General features: G+C 47.1%; 2 protein-coding genes across 4 annotated transcripts in view; one reads left to right on the forward strand and one right to left on the reverse strand.

Annotated features, from left to right (window-relative positions):
• The first annotated feature begins 93 nt into the window (after positions 1–93).
• On the forward strand, positions 94–5,594 carry RHOC (ras homolog family member C). 3 transcript variants are annotated; one of them, XM_069090356.1, is made up of 6 exons: positions 118–250; positions 1,117–1,246; positions 3,695–3,858; positions 4,214–4,334; positions 4,649–4,779; positions 4,995–5,594. In XM_069090356.1, exons 3-6 carry the CDS (start codon positions 3,703–3,705, stop codon positions 5,166–5,168), a joined length of 582 nt encoding a protein of 193 aa, XP_068946457.1. In that variant the 5' UTR covers positions 118–250; positions 1,117–1,246; positions 3,695–3,702; the 3' UTR covers positions 5,169–5,594. The 3 variants fall into 3 exon arrangements, with proteins under 3 accessions (XP_068946456.1, XP_068946457.1, XP_068946455.1); XM_069090355.1 differs by lacking the exon at positions 1,117–1,246 and having other exon boundaries at positions 94–250; XM_069090354.1 differs by lacking the exons at positions 118–250; positions 1,117–1,246 and adding an exon at positions 338–358.
• A 429-nt stretch (positions 5,595–6,023) lies between these two features.
• Positions 6,024–22,977, reverse strand: part of MOV10 (Mov10 RNA helicase) — a 19,704-nt gene continuing 2,750 nt past the window's right edge. Inside the window, exons 3-22 of the mRNA XM_069089281.1 lie at positions 22,770–22,924; positions 16,346–16,584; positions 15,833–16,091; positions 15,090–15,221; positions 13,850–14,018; positions 12,539–12,690; positions 12,007–12,183; positions 11,624–11,771; positions 11,036–11,194; positions 10,609–10,712; positions 10,410–10,507; positions 10,155–10,268; positions 9,586–9,688; positions 8,576–8,693; positions 7,688–7,879; positions 7,327–7,401; positions 7,013–7,138; positions 6,824–6,912; positions 6,446–6,564; positions 6,024–6,361 (exon numbers count right to left, since the gene is read on the reverse strand). Of these exons, the coding sequence (XP_068945382.1) occupies positions 6,282–6,361; positions 6,446–6,564; positions 6,824–6,912; positions 7,013–7,138; positions 7,327–7,401; positions 7,688–7,879; positions 8,576–8,693; positions 9,586–9,688; positions 10,155–10,268; positions 10,410–10,507; positions 10,609–10,712; positions 11,036–11,194; positions 11,624–11,771; positions 12,007–12,183; positions 12,539–12,690; positions 13,850–14,018; positions 15,090–15,221; positions 15,833–16,091; positions 16,346–16,584; positions 22,770–22,924 (2,808 nt within the window). The 3' untranslated portion in view covers positions 6,024–6,281. The remainder of the gene's footprint in view (positions 6,362–6,445; positions 6,565–6,823; positions 6,913–7,012; positions 7,139–7,326; positions 7,402–7,687; positions 7,880–8,575; positions 8,694–9,585; positions 9,689–10,154; positions 10,269–10,409; positions 10,508–10,608; positions 10,713–11,035; positions 11,195–11,623; positions 11,772–12,006; positions 12,184–12,538; positions 12,691–13,849; positions 14,019–15,089; positions 15,222–15,832; positions 16,092–16,345; positions 16,585–22,769; positions 22,925–22,977) is intronic.

Genomic DNA, 22,977 nt, shown 5'->3' on the forward strand with positions numbered 1-22,977 from the left:
CGAGTGTAACCAGCGGGCACACCGGGACGCGGGACTTGGGGTGGGGTCCCGAAGGCTAGGGAGAGAGGGGCGTGTCCCTGGCGGACTCGGCCTAAGCTCAACCTCTTCCCCAGTCCTTTCCCCGCCCTCTCCTCCGGCCCGACACAGCCCCCGGCCCGCCCCCTCCCCGAGGCGGCGCTGAAGGAGGGCGAGGCGGCCCCCACCCCGGGTCAGTCTCTTCGCGACTACGCAGCGTAGAGCGGAGCCTGAGGTACCAGGGAAAGGGGCTGGGGATCCAGCGAACTTGTCCCGGGGATGGGGGCGGGGGCGGCCCGGTAGCTTTCTTCTTCCTTCTCCGGCCCGAACTCCTCGATGCCAGGTAGGGAGCGGGGGAGCCCTGGCTCTGGCCGGGGGCCGCGGCCAGGGTCCTGTATGCCCTGCCCAGTGGACGCCGCTACCGTGGCGGGCAGCGTCGGGATGAGGGGCTGCGGGGAGGTGGAGAGGGAGAAGGGGCAGCTCCGTCTCTGCCCCCGCCTTCTCCTTGATAGCCCCTCTCCCCCCTTTCCCCCCTGCAGCCTGGGCCCCCTGACCCTCTCCTCCCCTCCCCCCCATTCTCCTGAAGCCTTTCCCCTCGGGCTGAGTGGGAAGCGGACTCCGGCGTCCCGGCTCTCAGAGCGGAGTGAGGGCTGCGAACCCTGGAATGGTGCTCACTTAGGGAGTGGGGCCGAGGGGCGCAGTCCTCCCGGGAGTACGAGGTGGGGGATAGGCTGGCCCTGAGCCAGGCTCGAGAAGGTCCTTCTGGAGTAAGAGTGCTTGCCTCTGTGGCAGAGGGAAGGCTGGATCCTAATGCAACCCCCACCCCTCCTGGAGCATTCCTGGAGGTCAGGCTGTGGGTGGGGGAGGGCGGTAAGAAAGACCTAACCATCCTCCTCCAGGGCCTCTTACCCCTCCCTTCGGCCCCCACCCAAACCCCTTCTTCTGTCCTTTTTTTTGTTGTTGTGGACCACCCCCCAGGCACTTTGGTGTAACCCACGAGCCGACTCTTTTTTAGATAATGGTTTGTGGCTGGCCTTCCCCTTGGAAGAAAATGCTCAATTTCAGTTAGAGGTTCCTAAAGTAATTTTTTCCCCATCCAAGGTGACAGACCCAAGTTAAAAACTCCTCTGCCCTATAACAAGATTGGGAAGAGAGAAGATTCGAACCTCTCTTACCCCAGCCTCCAGGCTCTGTTCTTCCCAATATCCAAAGTCTCCAGTTCGTTTCAAAGGTGAGGGTTGTGTGTTTTCCTGAGACCAAGAGTTTTTCTTCTGCCAGAGTGGAACAGGGTGGGGGTCGGGGCAGCTCACGTCACCCTAGAAACACAAGAAGCAGCCTCTTTGGAATAGGGTGTTGGTGAATCCATGTGTGTCTTACAGGCCAGGGAAAGAAACGACAGTATCTAGTCCTTGGGACCTTAACGGGCTCCAGTGAAATGGTCATACTGGGGGGTGGGGGGTGGGGTTTGTGTGACTGAGGCCTAGTTAAGGTTTCAAGGGTGGGGTTAATAGGGCAGCCCTGCTGCCTTTTAACTGGGAGCTATTGGCCCCAGATCTGGAACACATTGGTCAGTCACTCCTAGGTCCCCCTTGACCTCCCTGGGCCTTAATTTCTTCATCTGTAAATTTTGGAGTTGAATTGAAACAAGGGAGTAGGGAGTAGCACCAAACCCCAGCCCGCCAGACATGGCTTAGATGATTTCAGCCATGCCCCTGCCTGGTACAACTGCTCTTCACTCTCTCAAAACACTGGGACCCTGGCTGCCCTCTGATTGACCTTCATCTCCAATTTCTGCCCTGGAAACTGGGATAGGCTGTAGCATGGACCTTGGTGGCTTGAAGTTGGGGTCCTCCCCCTCCCAGTGGGGCTTTCCCCAAATCTGGTGCTGCCCCTTGCTGGTGAGAGCACTTTAGTGGGGACCAAAGCCCTTCCCATCTATCCGAAGTCTCCCATCCAGCTGACTTGGTCAGTTTTTGTCCACTGATATTTGAGATAGAGAGAGATGGTTTGTAGAGGGAATCTTGAATCTAAAGCTGGAGGAAGGATCTTTAATTTTTAGAGGGGTGACCTGTCCCTGCCTTCCCACTTTTCATCCTAGAAGAATCCATGTGATGCTTATAGTGTGTGGTCATGTCTCTGTACTTACATGGTATGGCACCTCAGGCATAAGGGAATCTTAGCGATAATTTAACCCCTCAATTTACAAAGAAACTGAGGCCCAGGGAGATAAAAGCTGAAAACTGTCACTCAAGTAGGAGAAATGGGATTTGAAGGCCACCCCTCAATTTGTTTTGGTCCAGCCTCCTTTCCAATACACCACTTTTGCCCCTCTAGACACTCTTGGAAATGGACTAACTGAATATTCATTCTGACTTGTAAGTCTTCTCCCTTCCCTTCCCCCAATCCTGATACTTGCAACCCGGTTAACCCTAATGGTCATTATTTCCATACTGGTGGAAATGTTTTTACTTTACTCTGATTAAAGGTTTCTTCCTAGAGAAAGGAAGGTTCTAGACCTTGGCAGTCTGAAATGACTTGGAGGGGGAGGGGGGGTTAGTGGGGGTTGGTTTAGCCTGGCTGCTCTTGGGGTGAAGCAGCAGAGGTAATGGACAGCAGCCCATAAGTGAAACTGAGAACGTAAACCAGCGGGATTCGGCGCCAGAACTAGATTCCCCCAATTGTCTTCCTCTCTTTGTACAGCTCTTAAGATTAAGCCTTATTTATCTCATCCTTTTGGGGCCCCTCCCAGCTAGGTTACAATCTTCACCCCAACTCTTAATGCACTTAAGCTCATCAGATTTCCAGTGCTGCCCTCTTCCCCAAGGCAGAAAGAGGTCTGGGAACTTAAAAGTGGCCAGGTGGTCAGCCCCTTTCCCCAGGGAAAGAGGAGAAAGGGACTGGTTTCACTGGTTGAGGGGGAGCTGGGCCAGGCTTGGTCTGTGATAGGAAGGTGTGAGGAGTTGTTTGGGACATGTGTGTTGGGGGAGGTTGGTGTTGGAAACCCCAGGAAGTTGACTCTCCTAGCCTGAGTCACAGGGAGGGGTGTCGGATGGACTGGGCAGGGCCTGGGAGGGAGCTGAAGTTGGTTGGGGGCTAGAGGGAGAGGAGCCAGGAAGGGCTGTTCCAGGGAGTAGGACTGAGCTGGAGAAGGCTATTCTCCTGTGAATTCTTTTCTGCCAGAGATGCTGTGTGTGACTGCTCTACAGTGTAGCTATTGTCCCCCTCCTGGGGCTGAGTGACCCAGTGTAACTGCCAGCCCTTGGGGGAGGGGGTGGGCAAGATGCCCAGGGCACCAGAGATGATGGTATTGCCAGGACTGAGCCTCTTTTGTGTTCCCTGCTTGGGCGGGGGAAGGTCTGTGCCTGTTGCTACTGTCCTCAGCCTGGGGGGTTCCCTGTTCTGCACTTCTTGAGGCTACTACACATCTCCCTGGCCTTAGGGGAAGGCTGATTCCTTACCTCTGAATCACTGGGAGTGATCCTAGCTGAACTGGGAGGGCTTACCCCCTTCCCCTAGTCTGTCTGAAGCTGGGAGCTAGGACATTCCTGCCTGGGCAAACCCCCTCCAACTCCTAAGCATCTGCTTCCATAGGGTTCAAAGGGATTGTTTTGGGTTTGAGTGGAGCTTTGCTCTCCCAGGTTCAGCCATCCCCCGATGACTCTTATCTTGTCTCATCCAGCTCCAGCCATGGCTGCCATTCGGAAGAAGCTGGTGATTGTAGGGGATGGTGCCTGCGGGAAAACCTGCCTCCTCATTGTCTTCAGCAAGGATCAGTTCCCCGAAGTCTACGTCCCCACCGTTTTTGAAAACTACATCGCTGACATTGAAGTGGATGGGAAGCAGGTGACAGAGGGAGCATCCCATTCCACAGCCAAAGACCCTTTCTCGTTCATCAGAAAACAATTACCTACCCTAGCTGTCATTCGTTCCAATCCTAGTTCCAACTAAGAATGCCCAGTAGTTAGAGACCCGTTTAGCAAAGCGCCAGCCAGAGTCAGAGTTCAAACCCTTCTGGCGCTTCCTGTCTTAATAGCTTTGGGCAAGTCCCATCACCCTGGGCCTCAGTTTCCTCATCTGTAAAACAAGGGCATTAGACCAGATGGGCTCTTTGGTATTCTTCCGGTTCTAGACGGATGCTCCTATGATTCCCAAGGGGGGTGGGAGGGAGGGGACTGACCACTGACTGTCTGTCCTTAAGGTGGAGCTGGCACTATGGGACACAGCTGGGCAGGAAGACTATGACCGACTTCGGCCGCTCTCTTACCCCGACACTGATGTCATTCTCATGTGCTTCTCCATTGATAGCCCAGACAGCCTTGGTGAGGCATAAAGGGTGGGGTGGGGAGTGGGAGATTCCCTGATAGCCCAGTACAAGAATGAGAACCCTTAGAGCCAGCCAATGAAACCATGTTTCAGATTCTAATTTACCCAGGGCTGTGTGGGAGATTTTGGGGGGTGGGGAGAGGGGGGGACTTGTTTTGCCTTTCCCCAAATGCCATTTAAGATTGCAGTTTTTCCCTCTCCTGAACTCATAGACGGGAAGAAGTAATGTCCTGGGATTTTGGCAGGTATGGGAATAGACGATGACATCTTTCCTATGTTCACGTGTTGGTGGTGGGGGTCTTCTGTGCAGAGAACATCCCTGAGAAATGGACACCAGAAGTAAAACACTTCTGTCCCAACGTGCCCATCATCCTCGTGGGAAATAAGAAGGATCTGAGGCAGGATGAGCATACCCGGAGAGAGCTGGCCAAGATGAAGCAGGTAGGGGCTGAGGCCCATGCTGGGGGTGGAAAGGTGGGTGGGCTGGGACAAAGCAGACTCCTGTCTGAGAAGAGTTTCCCCAAATTGCCCTGTTCTTGGGGAGATTGATTGCCCCCAAGGAATAGCCTAGCAGAAGCCCGTTTTCTAGGTCCTGGCAAGAGGAGAGCCTGGGGAAGCCCCAGCTTCCCTTCTAACCTTTCCCACCCTTCTACCAGGAACCTGTGAGGTCAGAGGAGGGCCGGGACATGGCCAATCGGATCAGTGCCTTTGGCTACCTTGAGTGTTCTGCCAAGACCAAGGAGGGGGTCCGAGAAGTGTTCGAGATGGCCACCCGGGCTGGCCTGCAGGTCCGAAAGAACAAGCGGCGGCGGGGCTGCCCTCTCCTCTGAGCTCCCCCATCCACCCAGGTCTACACACCATTGGACTCCATTCGGATAGTTTTTGGTCCCTTCTTGCCCAAGGCCGCATGTGTTCTAAGGCTCTCCTGTTCTTGAGAGTGGGGAAGAAGCTTCAGGCGGACAGGGACCAGAGTTTAGCATTTGCTCCCATCTGAAATAGGACTGTGCTTTCCATGTTCGAGAAGCCAGGGGTAGGGGGTGAGGGGAAGTGGTCTTTACTGTATATCCTGCCCTAAGGTTCACCCACCAGCATTTTTTATATAACTAGCTCTGAAGCCTACTTCTTTTTCAGTGCCTCTCAGCGAGTGAGGCTTCCTTCCCCCTCCCTCCCCCCCACTTTAGGCATGGCTGAGGATTATTTCTCTCATTGTTCTTCCTGATGGAGGACACTCAATAAAAGTCTATGTGGGTTCTGAAGATTTTCTCCTCTGCCTCTCCTTTCCTCTCCCCCAGTCTCTGCCTTGTTCCTTTCAGATACCTTCCTGTTCTCCTTCCGGGAGGAAAAGGAGGCAGCCAAGCCCGGGGGCTGGTGTGTAGGGCCACACAACACAGCACCCCCCTTTTCCCCCAGGCTGGGCTGCAGTGAGGTCAGTCTTGGCTCGGTGCCCAAGGAGGCGGAGTGGAGGGGAGTGGCTTTTGGCTGTGGCTAAAATTAGAACCTGTGTGGGTGGCTTTCCGGGTCCACCTCCCACTCTGCTTCCTCCTTCAGCCCAAGGGTTGGGTTTGGGGGTGGAGACAAGGTCCTCGTCCCTGCCCCCTCATCTCTTGGTCCCACCCTATCCTTTGGAAGGGAGAGCTTGGCCTAGCAGGAAACTGTGGGGAGGGAGGTGACTGGAGGCCCAGAGGTCATGGCTTAGAACAAATTTTATTGTTTCCAGAGTCCTCTTCCTTCCCTCCCACACCTCCCCAAAATCCCAGAAGCCTGGTATGTCATCTCTAGCTGGGAGGAGGATGGGGACAGTGATATGTAAATTTCTCCCTCCCCTTCTCCTGCCCAGCCCAGTGGGATTCTTCCGCTCGGCTCGGCTCGGCTTGGTGTTGGGAACAATAGAGGCCTGAGGCTTGGCTGCTGGCTTGGGGCTGGGAGGGGGCTGAAGGGTCTCCTTAAAGTTCATTTCTCCAAGGTGGCTCCACTTGCTCCTGAAGGCCACTTGCCAGGGGGACTCGGTCATGAGGGTGAATTTCTAGAAGAAGGAGGAGGGAAGAATGCCAGGGGGGTTTTGACCCTTGGGTTGGGGTGTGACCTCTTTGTGTCAGGGCTACCTTACCTGAGGTAGAGGGGCCAAGGCTCAGGGTGCTCAGCTGGTGCTCTAGGGTCTGCTCCAGTTCCAGGTTGGGAAAGGGGCAGCCAGTGTAGCCACCTCTCTTTTTACAGAAATTCAGAAACCTGGGGAAGGTGGGGGCAGGAGAAGGACAAAGACCTGTGATGTTCATTGCGGGTGTGGTTATCCCCATGGATTCACATCAGAGGTTGAAGTGATTTGCATTGTGTGTGTTTCCACCCCTTTACTAGCCCTAGGTAATTTTGAGAAGCTCTAAGGTGGGAGGAAGGGGCGGAAGGACTCCTGGGTGGGGATAGAGGAGGCCTTGCAATTTGGTTTCTCCCAGGGTTAGGAAAGGAAGTAAAGGAACCCCATGTTCCTCACATCTTCCATTCAGGATCCTGGCACAGCAGCAGAGGGTTCCCCACAATAATAAGTAGGGCCTTGGCCCGTGTCACAGCCACATTGAATCTCTGCAATGAGGAAGGCAGAATAAAGTTGAGGGGGAAGGCCCAGAACTGTCTCCCCAGGCCTTAAAACTTATCCCATTCCCCCATCCCCTTTCCGCCTAACCTTGGGATTTCGGAGAAAGCCCAGATTGAAGTCAGAATCCATCTGGACAAAACTCTGGCTGCTACGGACAGTGGATACAAGAAGAACACTCCTCTCTTGGCCTTGGAACTCCTCCACGGAACCCACCTACAAGCAAGGGAAAAGTGCTGGTTTGAAGTCAGGGTGGGGAGGAAGGGGAGGAGAGATGAGAAATCAAGGCATTGGGAAGACTGAAGAGTGTAGAGATGTTGGAGGTGAGGGACACGGCAGAAATGGGAGTGGAGGTGAACCCCCAGACCTTGAAGAAGATGAGAATGTGTTAAAAAGGCCATCACCTTCAAATCCTTGATATTGTCAAGCCCCTTAAGTTCCTTATCCAGCTTGGTGATACACTGGTAGATTTTTTCCACCTGAAACAAGAAAAGTGGGTGCTTAAACTGACCTTTCCATCTTTTCATGCATTAGGGAAGAGCTTGGGTTGGATGATTTTGTAATATCTCTGACAGCTCCAAGAGTGTGACTTTCCCTTTTAGTGGGCTTTTAGGAAAGGAAATCACTTCTTCAGTGAAGAACTAAGAACAGCCACCATCCACCATAGCAAAGCCATTCCCGCCTATATGCTCTTATCAATGAATGTGACATCGTGAAGATGTTCCTAGGGAGCTCACGTCCCCCTCCTGGAGTTTGAGGTCTAACCTGTTTCCTATATGGGGAGATAACTCCCACATGCTGGGGGCTCAGCCGGCCTTGACCTTTCTTAGGCGATGGGGTCAGAAGTTTCTTCAGGTAGGAAACAACCGTGGCTGCCTCCTCTGAGTTGAAGAAGGACGGGCTGTTTCCTTCACGGTCATCCTTGCCCATCACACCATGAAAGATGATCGGGAAGCCCTGGGGTGATGAGTGTATGGAATAACAGTCAACCCAAAATGGTCCTGCTTTCTCTCCCATCATTGGAAACAACTGCAGAGATATTGCACCTGGGACTAACAGAATGTTTCTGCCTCTTCTCCCTCCCACCCCTCCTAAGCTCTTTGACTAAGACAGCATGGTCCATTTATCTTCAGGGCTAAGGAGAAGAAAAGGGATCTGAGACACCCAGTTCCCCCTACACAGTTTTCTTGAGTATCTGCCACTTTCTGGTAAAAAATAGGACAAACAGGAGAAAGAAGTTAGCCTGAGTTAGCCAAGGAAGGGATGTTTGGCAGGGTATGTGGGAAAATTCCTTTCCTCCACTTGATAAGTACCTTAATTTTAAGAGAACTAGTCTGGAGTCAGGAAAACCTAAGTTGTAGTCTTTCTGCCACATATTAGATAAATGGCCTTGGGTGAGTCAATCCTGTTGACTCACTAAGACTCGATTGCAAAGTAAGTACAGATCTGAATTGGCGTAGACAAGTTTACTCAATGGAAGATTCCAACACCCTCCCTCCCCACAAAAAAACAAAAACAAAACGGGTTAAAATAAGCTCCTTCATCACACCAACCCAAAGAAACAGTACATCTTCTCTTCACAGATGAAGAAAACCTGAGTGACCTTGCTCAGTCCCTGTTTTCTTAGAAGCCTCTACCCCGAACCCCACCAACCTGTTTAGGCAACTCCTCCCAATAACAATATCGTTCTCTGTCCATTAGGTCTGCATAGGCCTGTAGTTCACCATCATAGTACTGCTTATTAGGGATGTACAGGATGTCAGGGTGAGACCTGGGGGGTGAAGAGGGGAGGAAAGGAAATAGGTGCAGATTAGGAACAAGGTCAGACTCTTAATGAGTTGTCCTAATGCACAGGTCTGACCATAATACTCAAAATCACTGCTCAAAAACCCTGGCATGTAAAGCCTTGCAGAGTCTGCCTCCACCCTCCCTTCTCAAGGCCATTACTCCCACTTCAACTCACTAAGCTTGGGCCAAATTTAACTACACCCTCCTGCCTCCATGCATTCCTTTGCCCAGACCCTTCCCTCACCTTCACTTTTGAAGGCTCAGCCATGATGTTCCCCATGACTTCTGGAAGCAAGCTCTCTGTTGGCCATCATGTGCTGTGTACATGCCCTATTCCCCCATTAGACTGTAAGCTCCTTGAGGGTAGGAACTATTTTTCACTTTTTCATCTTATGATAGGTGCCCCCCAAATGTCATGTTGCATGGTTAAATCTTCTAATATATTCCCCTATCCCTACCCTCTCTACTCCACTGGCTGAGAGGGGAAGGGAGGTGCCCTTTCAGGAACAGTCACATGACAACAGTCCCATGTCTTAGGCCAGGAGGAGGTGTGTTTTAAGTGAGAAAAAACATTAGGCTAGATAGAAGTCAGAAGACAAGCATTCTTGTCCTCATTCTGATACTAACTTATAGGCTAGCCATTTAACCTTTACTGTGTCTGTTTTTCCATCTGTTTGTTAGAAATAACGATGGGTGTTCTCACAATCTCACCAAGTTGTGAGAACCAAAAGATAGTGAATAAAGTGCTAAAGTACAATAAGGTGGTTATGATGATTTTTGTGGAAGGACAGTTAAGAGTCAACAAGAAGAGATGTGGTGGAAAGGAGGCAGGGTTTGGTGAAGAGAAGGGGTGCAGTGGGTCTTGGAGAGGATACCTGTAGTTGCGCAATAGCTTGGTGACGAGCTGGGGGTTATAGCCTGTGGGGTCCTTCTGGTACAGGGGGTTATGATTGAGAAGCCGCTCCAGGAGAGAAACACCTGCATGGGAGTCAGGGATACTACTGAGCTGTTAGGATAGGAAATGGGTCACTCCTAAATTGTTACGGTGAAGGGAGAGGGCATGCGGGTGCTTTGTTTTCTTGTGGTCCAGGTCCTGAGAAATCCTAAGATCCCTTTGGAAGGTGACAGACCTCCAGATAATGTCACAAGAACGTCAGCTGAAGGAACTGAGGATGCCTGAAGGGACATGATAACTCTCTTCATGGACCTGAGGAATTGTCATGTATAGAAGGGAGGCAGAGCTGGATCCATCCCCCCCTTCCCCACAGACACTCGCACATACTTCGAAGTAAATGACCACTTGCTAGGAATCTGGAGCCATTTCACAGCAGAGGGGACAGCCTGAATGTTGTCTGGCATTTGCAAAGTCATCGAAGGCCATGCCCACACTGAGATCTTGGATTAGTCATACCATTGAAATATTCTCTCAACCACCTCTACTTACCCAGCCCATGTTTCTGGGCAAGGGAGGAACGCAACACAGGCCCCAGCTGCTGGGGATCTCCAGCCAGGACCAGTTGTCCGCCTGGATTATCTGAATCCCTAACGGCCAGCAATCCTGGAGAGGACAGAAGTGTTAGAAGGGTGAAACCTGGTAGATTTCCAGGGTGAAATCTAAGCAAGGGTAGAGCTCCCCAGCTGATCTGCAGGACTCTGCATCCCATCCCCATAGCCCTTCACCTCACCCCAGTCTTCTCACCTGCTACAGCCACAAGGCACTCAGGTTCCACAGCATGGCCAGCCTCATCAATGAAGACATGTGTAAAATGACTGGGTGGGAACTCAGCTGAGACCAGCCTAGGGGTATCAGGTAGGTTAGGCTTCAGCCCAACCAACCAGCCTCTCTTCTCATTCTCTCTGTCTCTCTCTGTCACACACACACACACACACACACACACCTGGCAGCAGTGATGAGGGTGGTGATCAGAACACGGTAGTTCTGCAGCTTCTTCTTGGCAGGGTAAATGTAAATCCCTTTGTGTGGGTCCCAATTACAGCAGGGCTGGGGATAGAGAAGATCAGGCAGGACAAGCTGAGGGTCAGCCTGTCTTCCTCACTGCCACCCCACCCTGTCTTCCAATTCTCATTTCCTGTCTCCTCTGAACTGATGCTGTCTGTCTTCTGTTTGGCTCTGGTACCTGCTACCTGTGTGACGTAGACAAGAAGAAATCTAATCTCTCTGGACTCAGTCTCCTCAGCCATAAAATAAAGGAGCTGGACCAGGTGGTCAGCCTATATTCTTAGTTCTAAATCTCATCTCAATCTCCTCCTCCCAGGGTTCCCAGATACCTTCTCAACCACCAATCTCACCCCACCCTCAGTCACCTTGATTTCCTCAGGTACAAAGTGGATGTCCCTACTGGGTGCCAGGAGGCGGTAGATAGAGCTGGACAAATGTGGCCGGAGGTTCTTGCACAGCAGGTCAGCTGCTGAGTTGGACGGGGCACAGGCCAGGACGTGGGCATCTGGTAGGTGCTTCACCACCTGGGGGTGCAGTATTCTTCAAAAACTCCCCATCCCCAGACCCCCAGTGGGAAAGAGAGCATAGATCCATTTAAAAAAATTTTTTTTCCAGGTCTGCGTTACCCCAAGGGCAAAGATACATTGACCTATGGGAGAATTAAAATTTGTTGAGTTTTTTTTTTTTGAAAGGTAGAGGGATCTGTTTTGAAGAAATGGGGAGAGCAGTGACAGGAGACCCTTACCAGTGGTCTGAAATCCTGAGCATGTGCCCAGGACAGGGGGCCTGCCACAAGGCCTGATGGTACCCTCCCCATTATAACCCCCTTCTCTAGCTGTTTCAAGGGCATACACTTTCAAGAACCTGGAGGGGGCGCCAAAGTCTCGGGAAACAGATGGTGTTGGGTAGAAGGCGTTCAGTAAGAGCAGAGATTGTTTGTGCTGGACGCAGACCTGTTTAATAGACTCCACCAAGGTGACGGTCTTCCCAGTCCCTGGAGGCCCAAAGATGATGTAGGGAGCGGGACGGGAAGTACCCAGAAGGATGTGCTTCACTGCTTGCAGCTGCTCAGGGTTGGACTCTAGACTTCGGTCATAGAGCCTTGGGGAAAGACAAGAGGAGGAGGGAGGACACCGTCTGTACGAGATGGACTCTTCCATGCCCAGGATCCCTGGAGCCACACGGCTCTGGGGCTCGAAGACTTATGGGGCTCCTCCCAAACCTGGACTTGATGCACCCTCTCCCCACTTCCCCATCTTCTTCTCCCTGCTTCTAGCCCTTCCCCAACTTCATCCCAGCATCACTCCATCCCTTTCCCCAGGACCAGTTTGCTCACAAAAGCTGCAGTTTGGAAGGCAGGAGAGGGATCCCTCGGGGGGAAGAAGGAAACAGCAGTGGCTCCAGCATGTGAGGCCTTGCCAGTTCCAGGGCCCGGTGCTGAACTCGCAGGGGTTGCCGGTTGAAGGTGAAGGTTACCTTGAAGGTCATCCCATTCACAAACCGGTTCAGGAGTCTGGGGAAAGGCAAAAGGGGCAAGCAGGGGAACGCATGAGATTTAGATGGGCAATACACCCCCTCCCTGTTTTTCCCAGGACTTTTAAAAAATATTCCTACAACTCCATGCAGAAAAGCTGACTTAACCTGCCCTCTCCCTCATCTAGGGCTGTTGAGACTCCTTCTCCAGCTCTGACCTCAAGCTAAGAAAAAGGCCTTTGCTGTCGCCTCAGCTTCTCCCTCACCCCAACTTTACCTCATGTGTGAGGTTCATCCACTTCCCTAATCTCACTTCCCCCAGACCCAGGATGGAAAGAACAATCGCTCCCTTTCCCACCATTTAACACACCCGGCTTCCCCTTCTCCCACCTTACCCTGGAGAGAAGCTCAGCTTGATCCGATCCAACTCGACCCGATGCACAAAACCCTTATAGGTGACCACGTCCTGGCCCTGGTCTGAGGTTGGGATAGCAAATAAATGGTCCCCTCGGAGCACAGAAGGACGGTTCTCGGCTACTCCAGGAACCTGGCAAGAAAAAGCATGAGCACCCGTTGGGAGAAACACATACCACATTACCATTTAAGAGGAAATGGGTTTTGGGAGGTTGAACTCTGCTATCTCCATTCCAGAGCCTTTGGCAATGCCATTCTGTACTGACCCCTTCCCTGCAGTTCCTTCTTCACCCAGTCACTCTTTAAAATGTAGTGTGGTCGGTCATTTTTCAGTCATATCCAACTCTTTGTGACCCTTTGGGTTTTTTTGGCACAGATACTGGGAGAGGTATGTGATTTCCTTCTTCAGCTCATTTGACAGATGAGGAAACTGAGTTAAACAGGGTTAAGTGACTTGGCCAGGGTCACACAGCTAGGAAGAGTCTGAAGCCAGATTTGAACTCAGGAAGATGAGTCTTCCTGACTCCAGGCCTGGCACTCTATCCACTGTGCCACCTAGCTGCTCACACACTCTAAGGTAGGGGTTGGGAAAAAGGTAGAAACCAATGCTTATCAAGGCAAGACAGTTCCAGCAACATAGCTAAGGGACCAGAATTTTGTAACTACCCTTGTTCCTTGACCTTCCAGGAACCTCTCTTTTTAAAAGACTATCCTGATTCTGTCTAGGGCAGCTAGGTGACACAGTGTGGAGTCAGGAAGACTCATATTCTTGAGTTCAAATCAGACCTCAGATACTTCCTAGCTGTGTGACCCTGGGTAAGTCATTTAACCCCAACTGCCTAAGTTCCTCATCTGTATAATAAACTGGAGAAATGAGAAACCTCTCTATTATTTCTGGCAAGAAAACCCCAAATGGTGTCTCAGAGAGTCGGATATGACTGAAAAATGACTTAACAGTTATGTCTAACACCATTTTCTGTTCTTCATCTGTACTTCAGAGCTTTAAAATCCTCCTCAAATTCATTCCCTCCAGGAAATTCTCCCTGATTCTACCCACTCTCAGTCCCTACAACCCTCCTTTATTCTGTGCATCCTTAGTCACAGCTCACAATTATTTGCAATATATTGTCACCTACTTGTTTCTAGGTTGCTTTGTATGGTGGTGTATTTTCAGTGTGTTTAAGTATACATGAATGCACTTGCTCTTGGACTGGCTGACTGTGCCCCAGACAGAGACCCAAGTCACTTTTCCCTGCCCCCCACTTTCTCTTGGTCCTCCCCAAAATGCTGACCTCTAAGGTGAGGAGCTGGGGGTTTCGTCCCTTTGGGTCCAAGACCATGGGGACAGCCTCCAGGTCATAGTGGCGGATGTCTTGTTCCATCTGCAGCTCCTCAAGGTGTAGAAGCAGCCGAAGCTTCTCCTCGTAATTCCTCCAGCTTAGTGGGGTCTTCAGCCGTCTTCTAGAATGGAAGGCAGGATGGATCAGCCTTCTTCCCCCAATATCTCCACCCTCTCCCAGTTGTAGCCTTTGGTACAAGAGGCACAGGAAAGGAGTGGGATTACGGGATCCTAGAAGCTGGAAGAGACCAGCTCATCCATTCTGCATCATTATAGATGCAGAAACTGAGGCCCAGGGGGCGTGAGGACCTTGATCAAGGTCACACAGGCAGTAAGAAAATGGTGGAGCAGTTCCTATCTCCATTCAATCATACTTTAACATGTGTGTGTTCATTTTTCAGGCCTATCTAACTCTTGGTGACCCCATTTGGGTTTTCTTGGCAAAGACACTGCGAGAGGTACATGATTTCCTCTTCTAGCTCATCTGACAGATGAGGAAACCGAGTCAATTTGGGAGGGAGGGGAAGGTAACACTAATAACAAGAGCCTATGGTTAAGGTTTGCTTTGTATACTATCTCATTTGAAACTCCCAGAAACCAGGTGAGATAGCCTCATTATTAGGAGATAGTATTTTTGTTAGGAAATAGCATTATTATTAGTAGATAGTATTTTTGTTAGGAGATAGTATTATTATTTCAGCTTTAGAGATAAGGGAAACTGAAGCCCAAAGAATGCTGGCAGCTAGCAGAGCTTGGTATCCAACCCCCGGAATTCTGACTGCAAGCTCTCTGCTCCCTTTCCACAAAGGGAGCCTAGGCCATACAACAGTTCCTTCTCCCCCAGACCCAGGCTTTATGCTTTTTTATGCTTTTCCCTCTTAGATACTAGGGCAGACCCTATCCATCAGTCTGGCTGTTCCCTGCATTGCTGTCACTCACAAACTGTCCATGTCTTTTTTCTTATACCATGCCACTCTTTTTCATGTCTTTCCATAAATTCCTCTACGAGAGCTCTACCCTACATGTTCATTCTGGGCCTCTTGATGCTATTCCCCAATTGGTTCTTAAAGAATCAAACCCATTCCACTAAGAGGAAAAAAAATGCAGGCAAAAGGAGTGGGAAGAATGCACAAGGCTTCAGCTTAGGAGGCGGGTGGGGCAGTGAGGCTGGAGGGGGAGAGTTAGGCACATACTGGATCTTAGCCACTTCTTTATGATGGCTGAAACTGGTTGCTTTCAGGAGCTGTGGCAGCAGTTGCTTTAGGTTGCTTGGGCAGTGGTACTTTGGAAGATTCAAAGTCATCTCCAGGTCATAACCCTGACCCCTGCATCGATGTGGAAAAAAGATAATCACAATGCGACAACCATGGTGGATACAAAGCGCATTTGAACCCTTTCCTAATTTGATTTCCCATGCTCCTCCCCAGCCCCCCCCCAACGCCTCTGAGTCAGATAGAATGACTGTCTTTTATAGATGAGGAACCTGAGACTGAGTGGTAAGCCTCTGCAGGCCCAAAACCGTTCACTGCACTACCCAACTGCCCATCGTAACCACGGCCTGCACCAACTCAGTAACACAGTCAGCAGCTAGTCGTTATCTTCACTTTGAAAATGAGAAAATTTAGGGGTGGGTAGGTGATGTAGCGAATAGAGCACCGGCCCTGGAGTCAGGAGGATCTGAGTTCAAATCCAGCCTCACGTACTTAATACAAATAACTAGCCGTGTGATCTTAGGCAAGTCACTTAGCCCCAATTGCCCTCCAAAAAAAAAAAAGGAGAAAATGTAAGACCCAGAGTTTAAACAGCCTGTAATAGGTCATGAAAAAGTTAGAAAACAGAAATCCACACTTGACTTCCAGCCCACTGTGGGCACTCAATGTCCTGGGAGGCAGAGAGTTGGTTGGGAAATCTTTGTTCCTGGAGAAGAAGTTGTTACCTGTCTGGTCTCTCCCCATCTTCCACCCGGCTGGTTAAAGCAGGATGTGGTGTAAGTCGGTTTCGTTGGTAAGGAGCTATGGGCTTCAGCAGCTCAGCTATGGGGCTTCGGGCCACAACAGCAAGAAATCTGGCAATGCAGAAGATTCCTGGGTCCTCTATCCTTGATCCCAAAGGTCCCTGCAGCTCCCACAGCACCGTTGCAGGGAAGTAGCCTACATAACTGGTCTGACAATGGACGTGGAGCTCATGAGAGTCACCTGGGGGGAGAAAATTTTTAAAGTATAAAGGGGCTCCCTGAAGGGATCCCTCCCCCCAAAAGAGGGCCTTCCATCATATAGGATCCACCCTCAGTGAGACCCCATTCCCATCTTCACCAGAGACCCCGTCTTTGAAAGCCACTCTCCCCAACACACAGATGGCCCCTTTCCTGCAAGATCACCTTGTTCTCATCAAGGACCTTTCTTGAGAATCAAGAACAGAGACCTCTTCCCACTCAAGAAATTCCTCTCACCAGGATCTAGTGTGATGGGCACATCTTCTTGGATATCTGACTTGAAAGTTATCTGAGAGACCCGGCAAAGTGGAATGATTCGGAGCAGGGTGACGGGATAACTTCCCCCATTCTTAAGCCTCAGGGTCAATGCCACATTCTGGTTCAAATCCAGGCGGACAATGAGCTGCCCATCTCGGCTTCTGTAGATTCCTTTCGCCTCTACATCCACACCATGTTTGCCACGGATGTATTCAGCCCTGGAGGAGGAAGAGTCTGATGATTGTCTGGGGATTGGGAAGGGGAGAGGTAAGGATAGTAGGGGTAGAGCTTTGATGACTGCCATTCTAGGACCTTGTGCCTACTGAGGGGCCTTGGATGTGATTTGTTATGCAACTGCTAGCCTTGCTAATAAATCAATATGCTCAGATTTCTCTTCCTCAGGCTCTTATCAGTTTTTTTTCCAAGACAGTTTTAGTGAGCCAGTCAGGAGTTTGAGCAAAGGACCCTGGCCTGAGACAGCCTCTCAGAACTCCCTAAAGTGCACCAAAAGACTCCTCCAAGAAGGATCTTCTCAGAGGTTGGACTTCCCCTTGACCATGATCGAAAACTTCAAAGCTAACATAACCCTCTCTCTTATTGGAGGAGACCCTTAAAGGTATAAAGCCAAGGGAATGCACTTAAGGCAGTAATAAGAGACTTGGTGAATAGCATGCTGAAGGGAATTCCAGAGGGAACTCCTGGAAAGACTTCAGGTATCTTGGGACCAAGGGAAGCTCCCAGTTCAAACGGGAATGATATATATTATATTGTGTGAAACTTGGTCTACAACTGCAAAGGATTCGTATGGACATCCCCTTAGGGAAGTTCTTATTGGCCTGGGAGCAGGGGAAATCTCCCATTCGGAAGGGGACAACTTAAAGTAGAGGTCTTAAATTGTGTAAAGATTGGTCTAAAATACATTAAAAAAAATCCAGATGGGTTCCTGCTCTGGTCCAAAAAAGAGACTTTCAATTACTGTAAACTAAAGGCTTTGATAGAGCTTTTAGAAAATTGTGCACACTGACTTTTGTTGACAGGGTTTTTTCCTTATCTCCCACTGACTTTTTGATTATTATTTCAGTAGGAGGTAAAAGGCAAGTACATCTATATGTCTATCTTACTGCATTATCAATGTTTTGTGTAAATCAAACCAACTTCTTCCTGTGTGCTGACTGGCCAAAGGAAAAAGAATGCAAAATAAAAATATTGAAATTTTTTTTTGAGAAACTTTCAGTCTTCAGAAGGATTTTCTCTCTCTCTCTCTCTCTCTCTCTCTCTCTCTCTCTCTCTCTCTCTCCCCCCATTTCTAACTCTGGCTAAGCTGGGGAGGCAGACAAGAGACAAAGATAAGAACTAAGGGAATCTTGTTCCCAATCTGCAGGAATGTATGGCATTCTAACATAATTAGACAATAAATTTGTGACTGAAATGTTAAGTTAATAAAACTCTGTGAAAGTTAAATGGAAACAGTGCTTAGACCTCTTATCACTTTTTCCCTGGAGAGTGTGGCAGATTTGTTGCAAGGGAAGGAAGGTGATTTCACTCATTAGAGAAAGCAGTTTATAATTTAAATTTCTTTGGCACTTAAGAACTGCCTATTAGTAACTCTTTCTTGACCATGAAATAAGAGAAGGTTTAAGAAAGTAGAGAAAGGAGGAAAATAGGTAGAAAGTTGAAGAAAGGCTGAATGCCTTTGTATTGATCACATGAGTGAAGATAAACATGGAAGAAAAAATTTAGAGTTTGGAAAAGGGGTTGAGAAGGTCAGATTCCATTGAGATAAGAAATATTTTAGAAACTTTTAGAGAAATGCTTCTTTAACAAATACTAAATTGTCTTCTTCAGTACCTCTTTCCCCAATCAATTTAGGATTATGAAAGAAAACTCATAGGACTTAGAAAATGCAAACTGACTGGTAAAGAAGATATTATTTTCTTTGGTCTGGTGTAAATAGTTATACTAAAGGCTTCTGTAGAAATTTAAGCATCCTTTTAAAAAAAAATGTAGCTCTTCTGGCCTACCAGGTACCCTGTCCTTTTTGACCTTAGCAGAGTTACAACTGAAAAGCCTGTGGGTAAGGTAAGCTCAATCCAAAGTGTGATCTCTTAAAGTATCTGCTGGGGTTAGGTTAAGAAAACCAAAAGGAATTGATTTGACTTTTTGGTGATTTAAAAGGAAAGAATGTCTTGGGGAGAATAATAGCACCGACATCCCAGGATTGTTATGATGATTGTAAAGTGCTTATCATAGTGTCTGACACATGGAAAGGACTATATAAATTTTAGTAAATGTAAGTACTGTTTCTAAATTTTTTTTTGGTGAAATTTGAGAAACTATTGTTTCAGAAATGCCATTAGAAAAGTAATTTCTGGGTGGCTAGGTGGCGAAGTGAGTAAAGCCCCAGCCCGGAGTCAGGAGGACCCAGTTCGGTTCCAGCCTCAGACACTTAACACCCACACAAAAAAACTAGCCATGCAATCTTGGGCAAGTTACTTAACCCCAGCTGCCCTCCAAAAGGCAAAAAAAAAAAAAAAGTAATTATATCTTGATGCTGTTAGATTATGATTTGAGCTGTTAAAATGTGATCGAAAAGTTTAAAAATGGTTAAATCGCAGTTCCTCACCTCTATTCATAATTGTTTATTTTTAAAATCTAAATACATTGTTTGTAATTTTAATTTTATTATATAATCATATAAATCACATTATTTAATATTTCACTTTACTTTTACTAATTAATTTAACAATTACTTTTATAATTTATATCCATTAATTGGTCAATATAATTGCTATATAAATTATAGAATTATATAAATGATAATTTACAATTATAAATAAATTAAATGAATAAACTTAAAGCAAGCATATCCAAGTAATATTTAATAGGGTGTGTTTACTTTAAAGTGTACAATTTATTGGGAGACAAAATTAACAAAATCTTCAAGTTAACCTTGTCTGATCAGCCCTGCTAACCACATGTTGTGAGAGTCTGAAGTATTGAAGTTTTAGGAACTAGGGTCCTTCTCAGCCAAAGTGGGGAAATTTACAAGTTTGCTTATGGAGACAAGTGGGTTTCATCTAGATTATTTGATCATCACTTATGAGAATTATGAAATTGCATCTGTTAATAAACAGATTAACTTCAATACATAACTCTTTACTGCATGTGTGAACTAGTATTCATTGAGTATGTGTGACCCTCCAGAATGTAATAATTCTTAATTTATAAGTGCAGGATAAGTGACCTGTCCTTATATTAACTCACTGTTAACTGTTACTAATACACAACAGTAACAACCAAGCTTTAAACTGTGATCAGTGAAATTTTGCTATTTAAGTTAAAAGTTTGTGGGATTGTGTTTTGATGTTTTTCTAAGTTTTTATTTCAGGTAGAGTTAGTTGTCTGAAGTGCCATTAAGCCAATAGTCCACCATTCAAGGGAATTGCCATGTGCTGCTCAATAATTGCTACAGGCCAATGTCTGTGTGTGAGAAAGTTAAAGGGCCAATCTTAGTATGGACTAAGGTAGGAGCCTCTCAACTCAAATTTCCTCCATTTTTATATTTTTCTTTCTGAATAGCAAATTTTCCCACCTGGTTAATTCTGAGCCTGGTTTTTGCTATCCTGTGAATAATGTGTAACTGTAATACATGACTAGCTGGTAAAATGCTAGTCATTTAATTAAGTCTAATGCCTTAAATAAAACAAAGGAAGAAGAATTTTCCCCTGTTATGACTTCCCAGGTCTATACCCTTGAGGAGATAGTCTTGTTATAGCCATAACCATGACCCTCTTTTTCTTTATATAGCAAATTTATAAAATCAGAGAAGGTGATCCGTGAAAATTTAGTATGCAAGTGGGACAAATCTTACTGTTTGCAACTGAGTAAATGAGTTGTTGGACTTGCCATCCACTTGTTAATAATTATATATTGATGTTAAGGTCCTTGAAGTATCATTCTTTCAGGAAATATCTTCAAAAGGAGGGAATTAAAACATATGTGTATATGCATGTATGTATGTGTATATGTATGTATATATATGTGTGAGAGAGATTGGCTTCCAAATGTTTCTAATGGGATATATAGGCCTTGAGTATATTGTAGTAACAAGTTCTCAAAATTGGATTAAGGATGTTATATATTGCATTGATAATTATAAAGAAACTGAAATTATTTTCCTCTTTTGAAGTCTCTGATAATTTAAAGATAGAAGGTTTCAATTTCCAAATCAAGCCCTCATGGATTCAGCACTAAGTTATACTGAGTACAGTTATCCCTTCCACATCTCAGGGGTTAGGGGCTCAGCAACCCCAAGATCTGGAGGATGCATAAAAATTTTTGGCCCTCCCTTTGTACCGGAGAATAAGGCTGAATTTCTTCTTTTTTTTACGGGGTGTTTATAGTACCTCATTGTAAAATCCGAATTAAGTATTTGGTCATAGGCTCGTCCTTCATCTGTAGCTTCTGCAAAACTCCCCCCAAATTCCCATTTAATTTCTTATGCTGACCCATGATATACTGAAACTTGGATGAGCAGAGTCATGATGTGAAAGGGATAACTGTATTGTTACTGGAGATTTTAACAGAATTGCCTAAGAATCTCCTTTCCATTCTACCTTCCAGTATCTCTCTTCTTCACTCACCTGTCAACTCTGACACTGCCTTGGAACCAGAGAAGCAGTACTAGGAAGAACTTCCTTCAGAGTTGCCCTGGGAATGAAACCTATTCTAGAAAGTCCAAGGGAATGTTTCCAGAAGCCAGACAATTACATAGGACATCTGGAATTCAAGATGAAATATGCTACTTAAATGGACATTGGGAGTTATCAGGTTACAAGGAGACTTGATGTTATTGTTATTAGAATGCTTTAGCGTGGTGTTTGTTTGCTGAGTTTTCTTGGCTACGTTGGTAATTTGAGTGAGGTTGAGTAAATAAATAAAAGAATTTAAAACCCTTGCTGTTAAATTGTGTGCTGAAACACACTTAGAGTGGCCTGATATACCTTTGCTTGCTTTATTTATTATATAATTGTGAAGCAGACTAAAGTGGGAATTACATGAAATGCTGTTTGTCCACCTTCCCATAGAAGCAAAAACCATGTAAAGCCCAGATGCTTGTGCAAAATAACATGGTTTTAGAGCTCATTACTGCTTCACAAAGAAGGGCCCTGTTGTTCCTATACTTATCAATCAGGAGAAATTGTAACATGCCTCCACAAAATGCAACAGGTTGTATTTGAAACCCAATTGTTAAAGCAAGATGCTATCTGTATGGTGGGACCCACTTCTTGGCTTTACAACTATAGTCAAATGGGTACCCATTGTTGTAGGCCTCATAATTTTTTTTTTCTTTTTGTTAGACTTTGTATCACTTGCTATGCTAAAACTTGTTCCAAATTAATTCCTAATAACTTGATGATGGTCCAAAATATTGATCCTGAATATACAATGAACTTCATGCAATTGGTGTTGGATAAATGATCCATGGGGAATAGATTTCCCCAAGGATCAAAGGGGGGAATTGAAAGAACCAAACCAACTCCATCTTGTGAATAACATCCATTCTATGACTTAAAATTCTATATTCCTATAAATGTTTTGTTCATATAATTTCTGGGAAAGTGAATAGTACAGCCACAAAATGTTCTGGGACAACTTGTGGTTAGTTAGCATAACTTGTGGTTAATACCAGTTAGCATAACTTGTGGTTAATACTCTTTGGTACTGTCATGCTTTAGCCAATCAATAAGAAGGAATGTTTCAGGAACATGTAACCTGATTTATTCCTCATTATTGACTATAAGAAAGCTTTGATAACTGCCACTGGGTTCCTTGTGCCTACTGAGGGGCCTTGGATACAATTTGTTATGCAACTGCTAATCTTGCTAATAAATCAGTATGCTCAGATTTCACTTCCTCAGTCTCTTATCAATTTTATTTGTGACATCTGTCAGCTACAGAAGAGATTTTACATCCTCCATGAGAGAAACACTTGTCCCAGGATTCCTATCAAATTCCCCTGTTCTTGATCTCTTTAAGGTAAATGGAAGCCACAGCCCCTTCAGGCTCACCTCTCTGCAACTTCAGGTGGGAAAGCTGGCAGGAATCAAAGCTCTGATTTATCCCAACACTTTTCTTCTCCTGCTAGAAAACTCTAACTGAAAGTCAAACCACTCTCCTCTCATTAATCTTCCTATCATTTAAATAAGGTTGGGGGAGGGAAGGAAGAGAGAAGTACCTTATTTCTTCCAATATGGAGGTTGTCAAGGACCAGAAGCCAAGAAGAGGAGGGCAGGGCAGATCCTAACTACAGAGCAGGCCCACCCAGCAGTCCTTGGTTCTTATCTCCCTGCTTCCACCATACCTCATCTGGAGGTCCATCCTTGTTCCAACTCCTACATACCGATTTTGGAAGATCTTTACCAGCTGGGACTTTGTCTTCTTGGATCCTGGAGGTTTGATTTCCCTAAAAACCCTGTCTTCCTGCTTCACTTTCTTCTTCTGCAGGCAGGGAAGAAGAAAATCAGTCAAGGGAAAGAAGCACCACCTTATCTCTTCCTTAAACTATCCTTTCTCTCCCTCCTCCTAGGGATACACTGGGGGGGGGGGGG

Source organism: Petaurus breviceps, unplaced genomic scaffold, assembly GCF_028583685.1.
Source record: "Petaurus breviceps papuanus isolate PSGF00001 unplaced genomic scaffold, PetGlider_PUasm1.0 186, whole genome shotgun sequence".
NCBI lineage: Eukaryota > Metazoa > Chordata > Mammalia > Diprotodontia > Petauridae > Petaurus > Petaurus breviceps.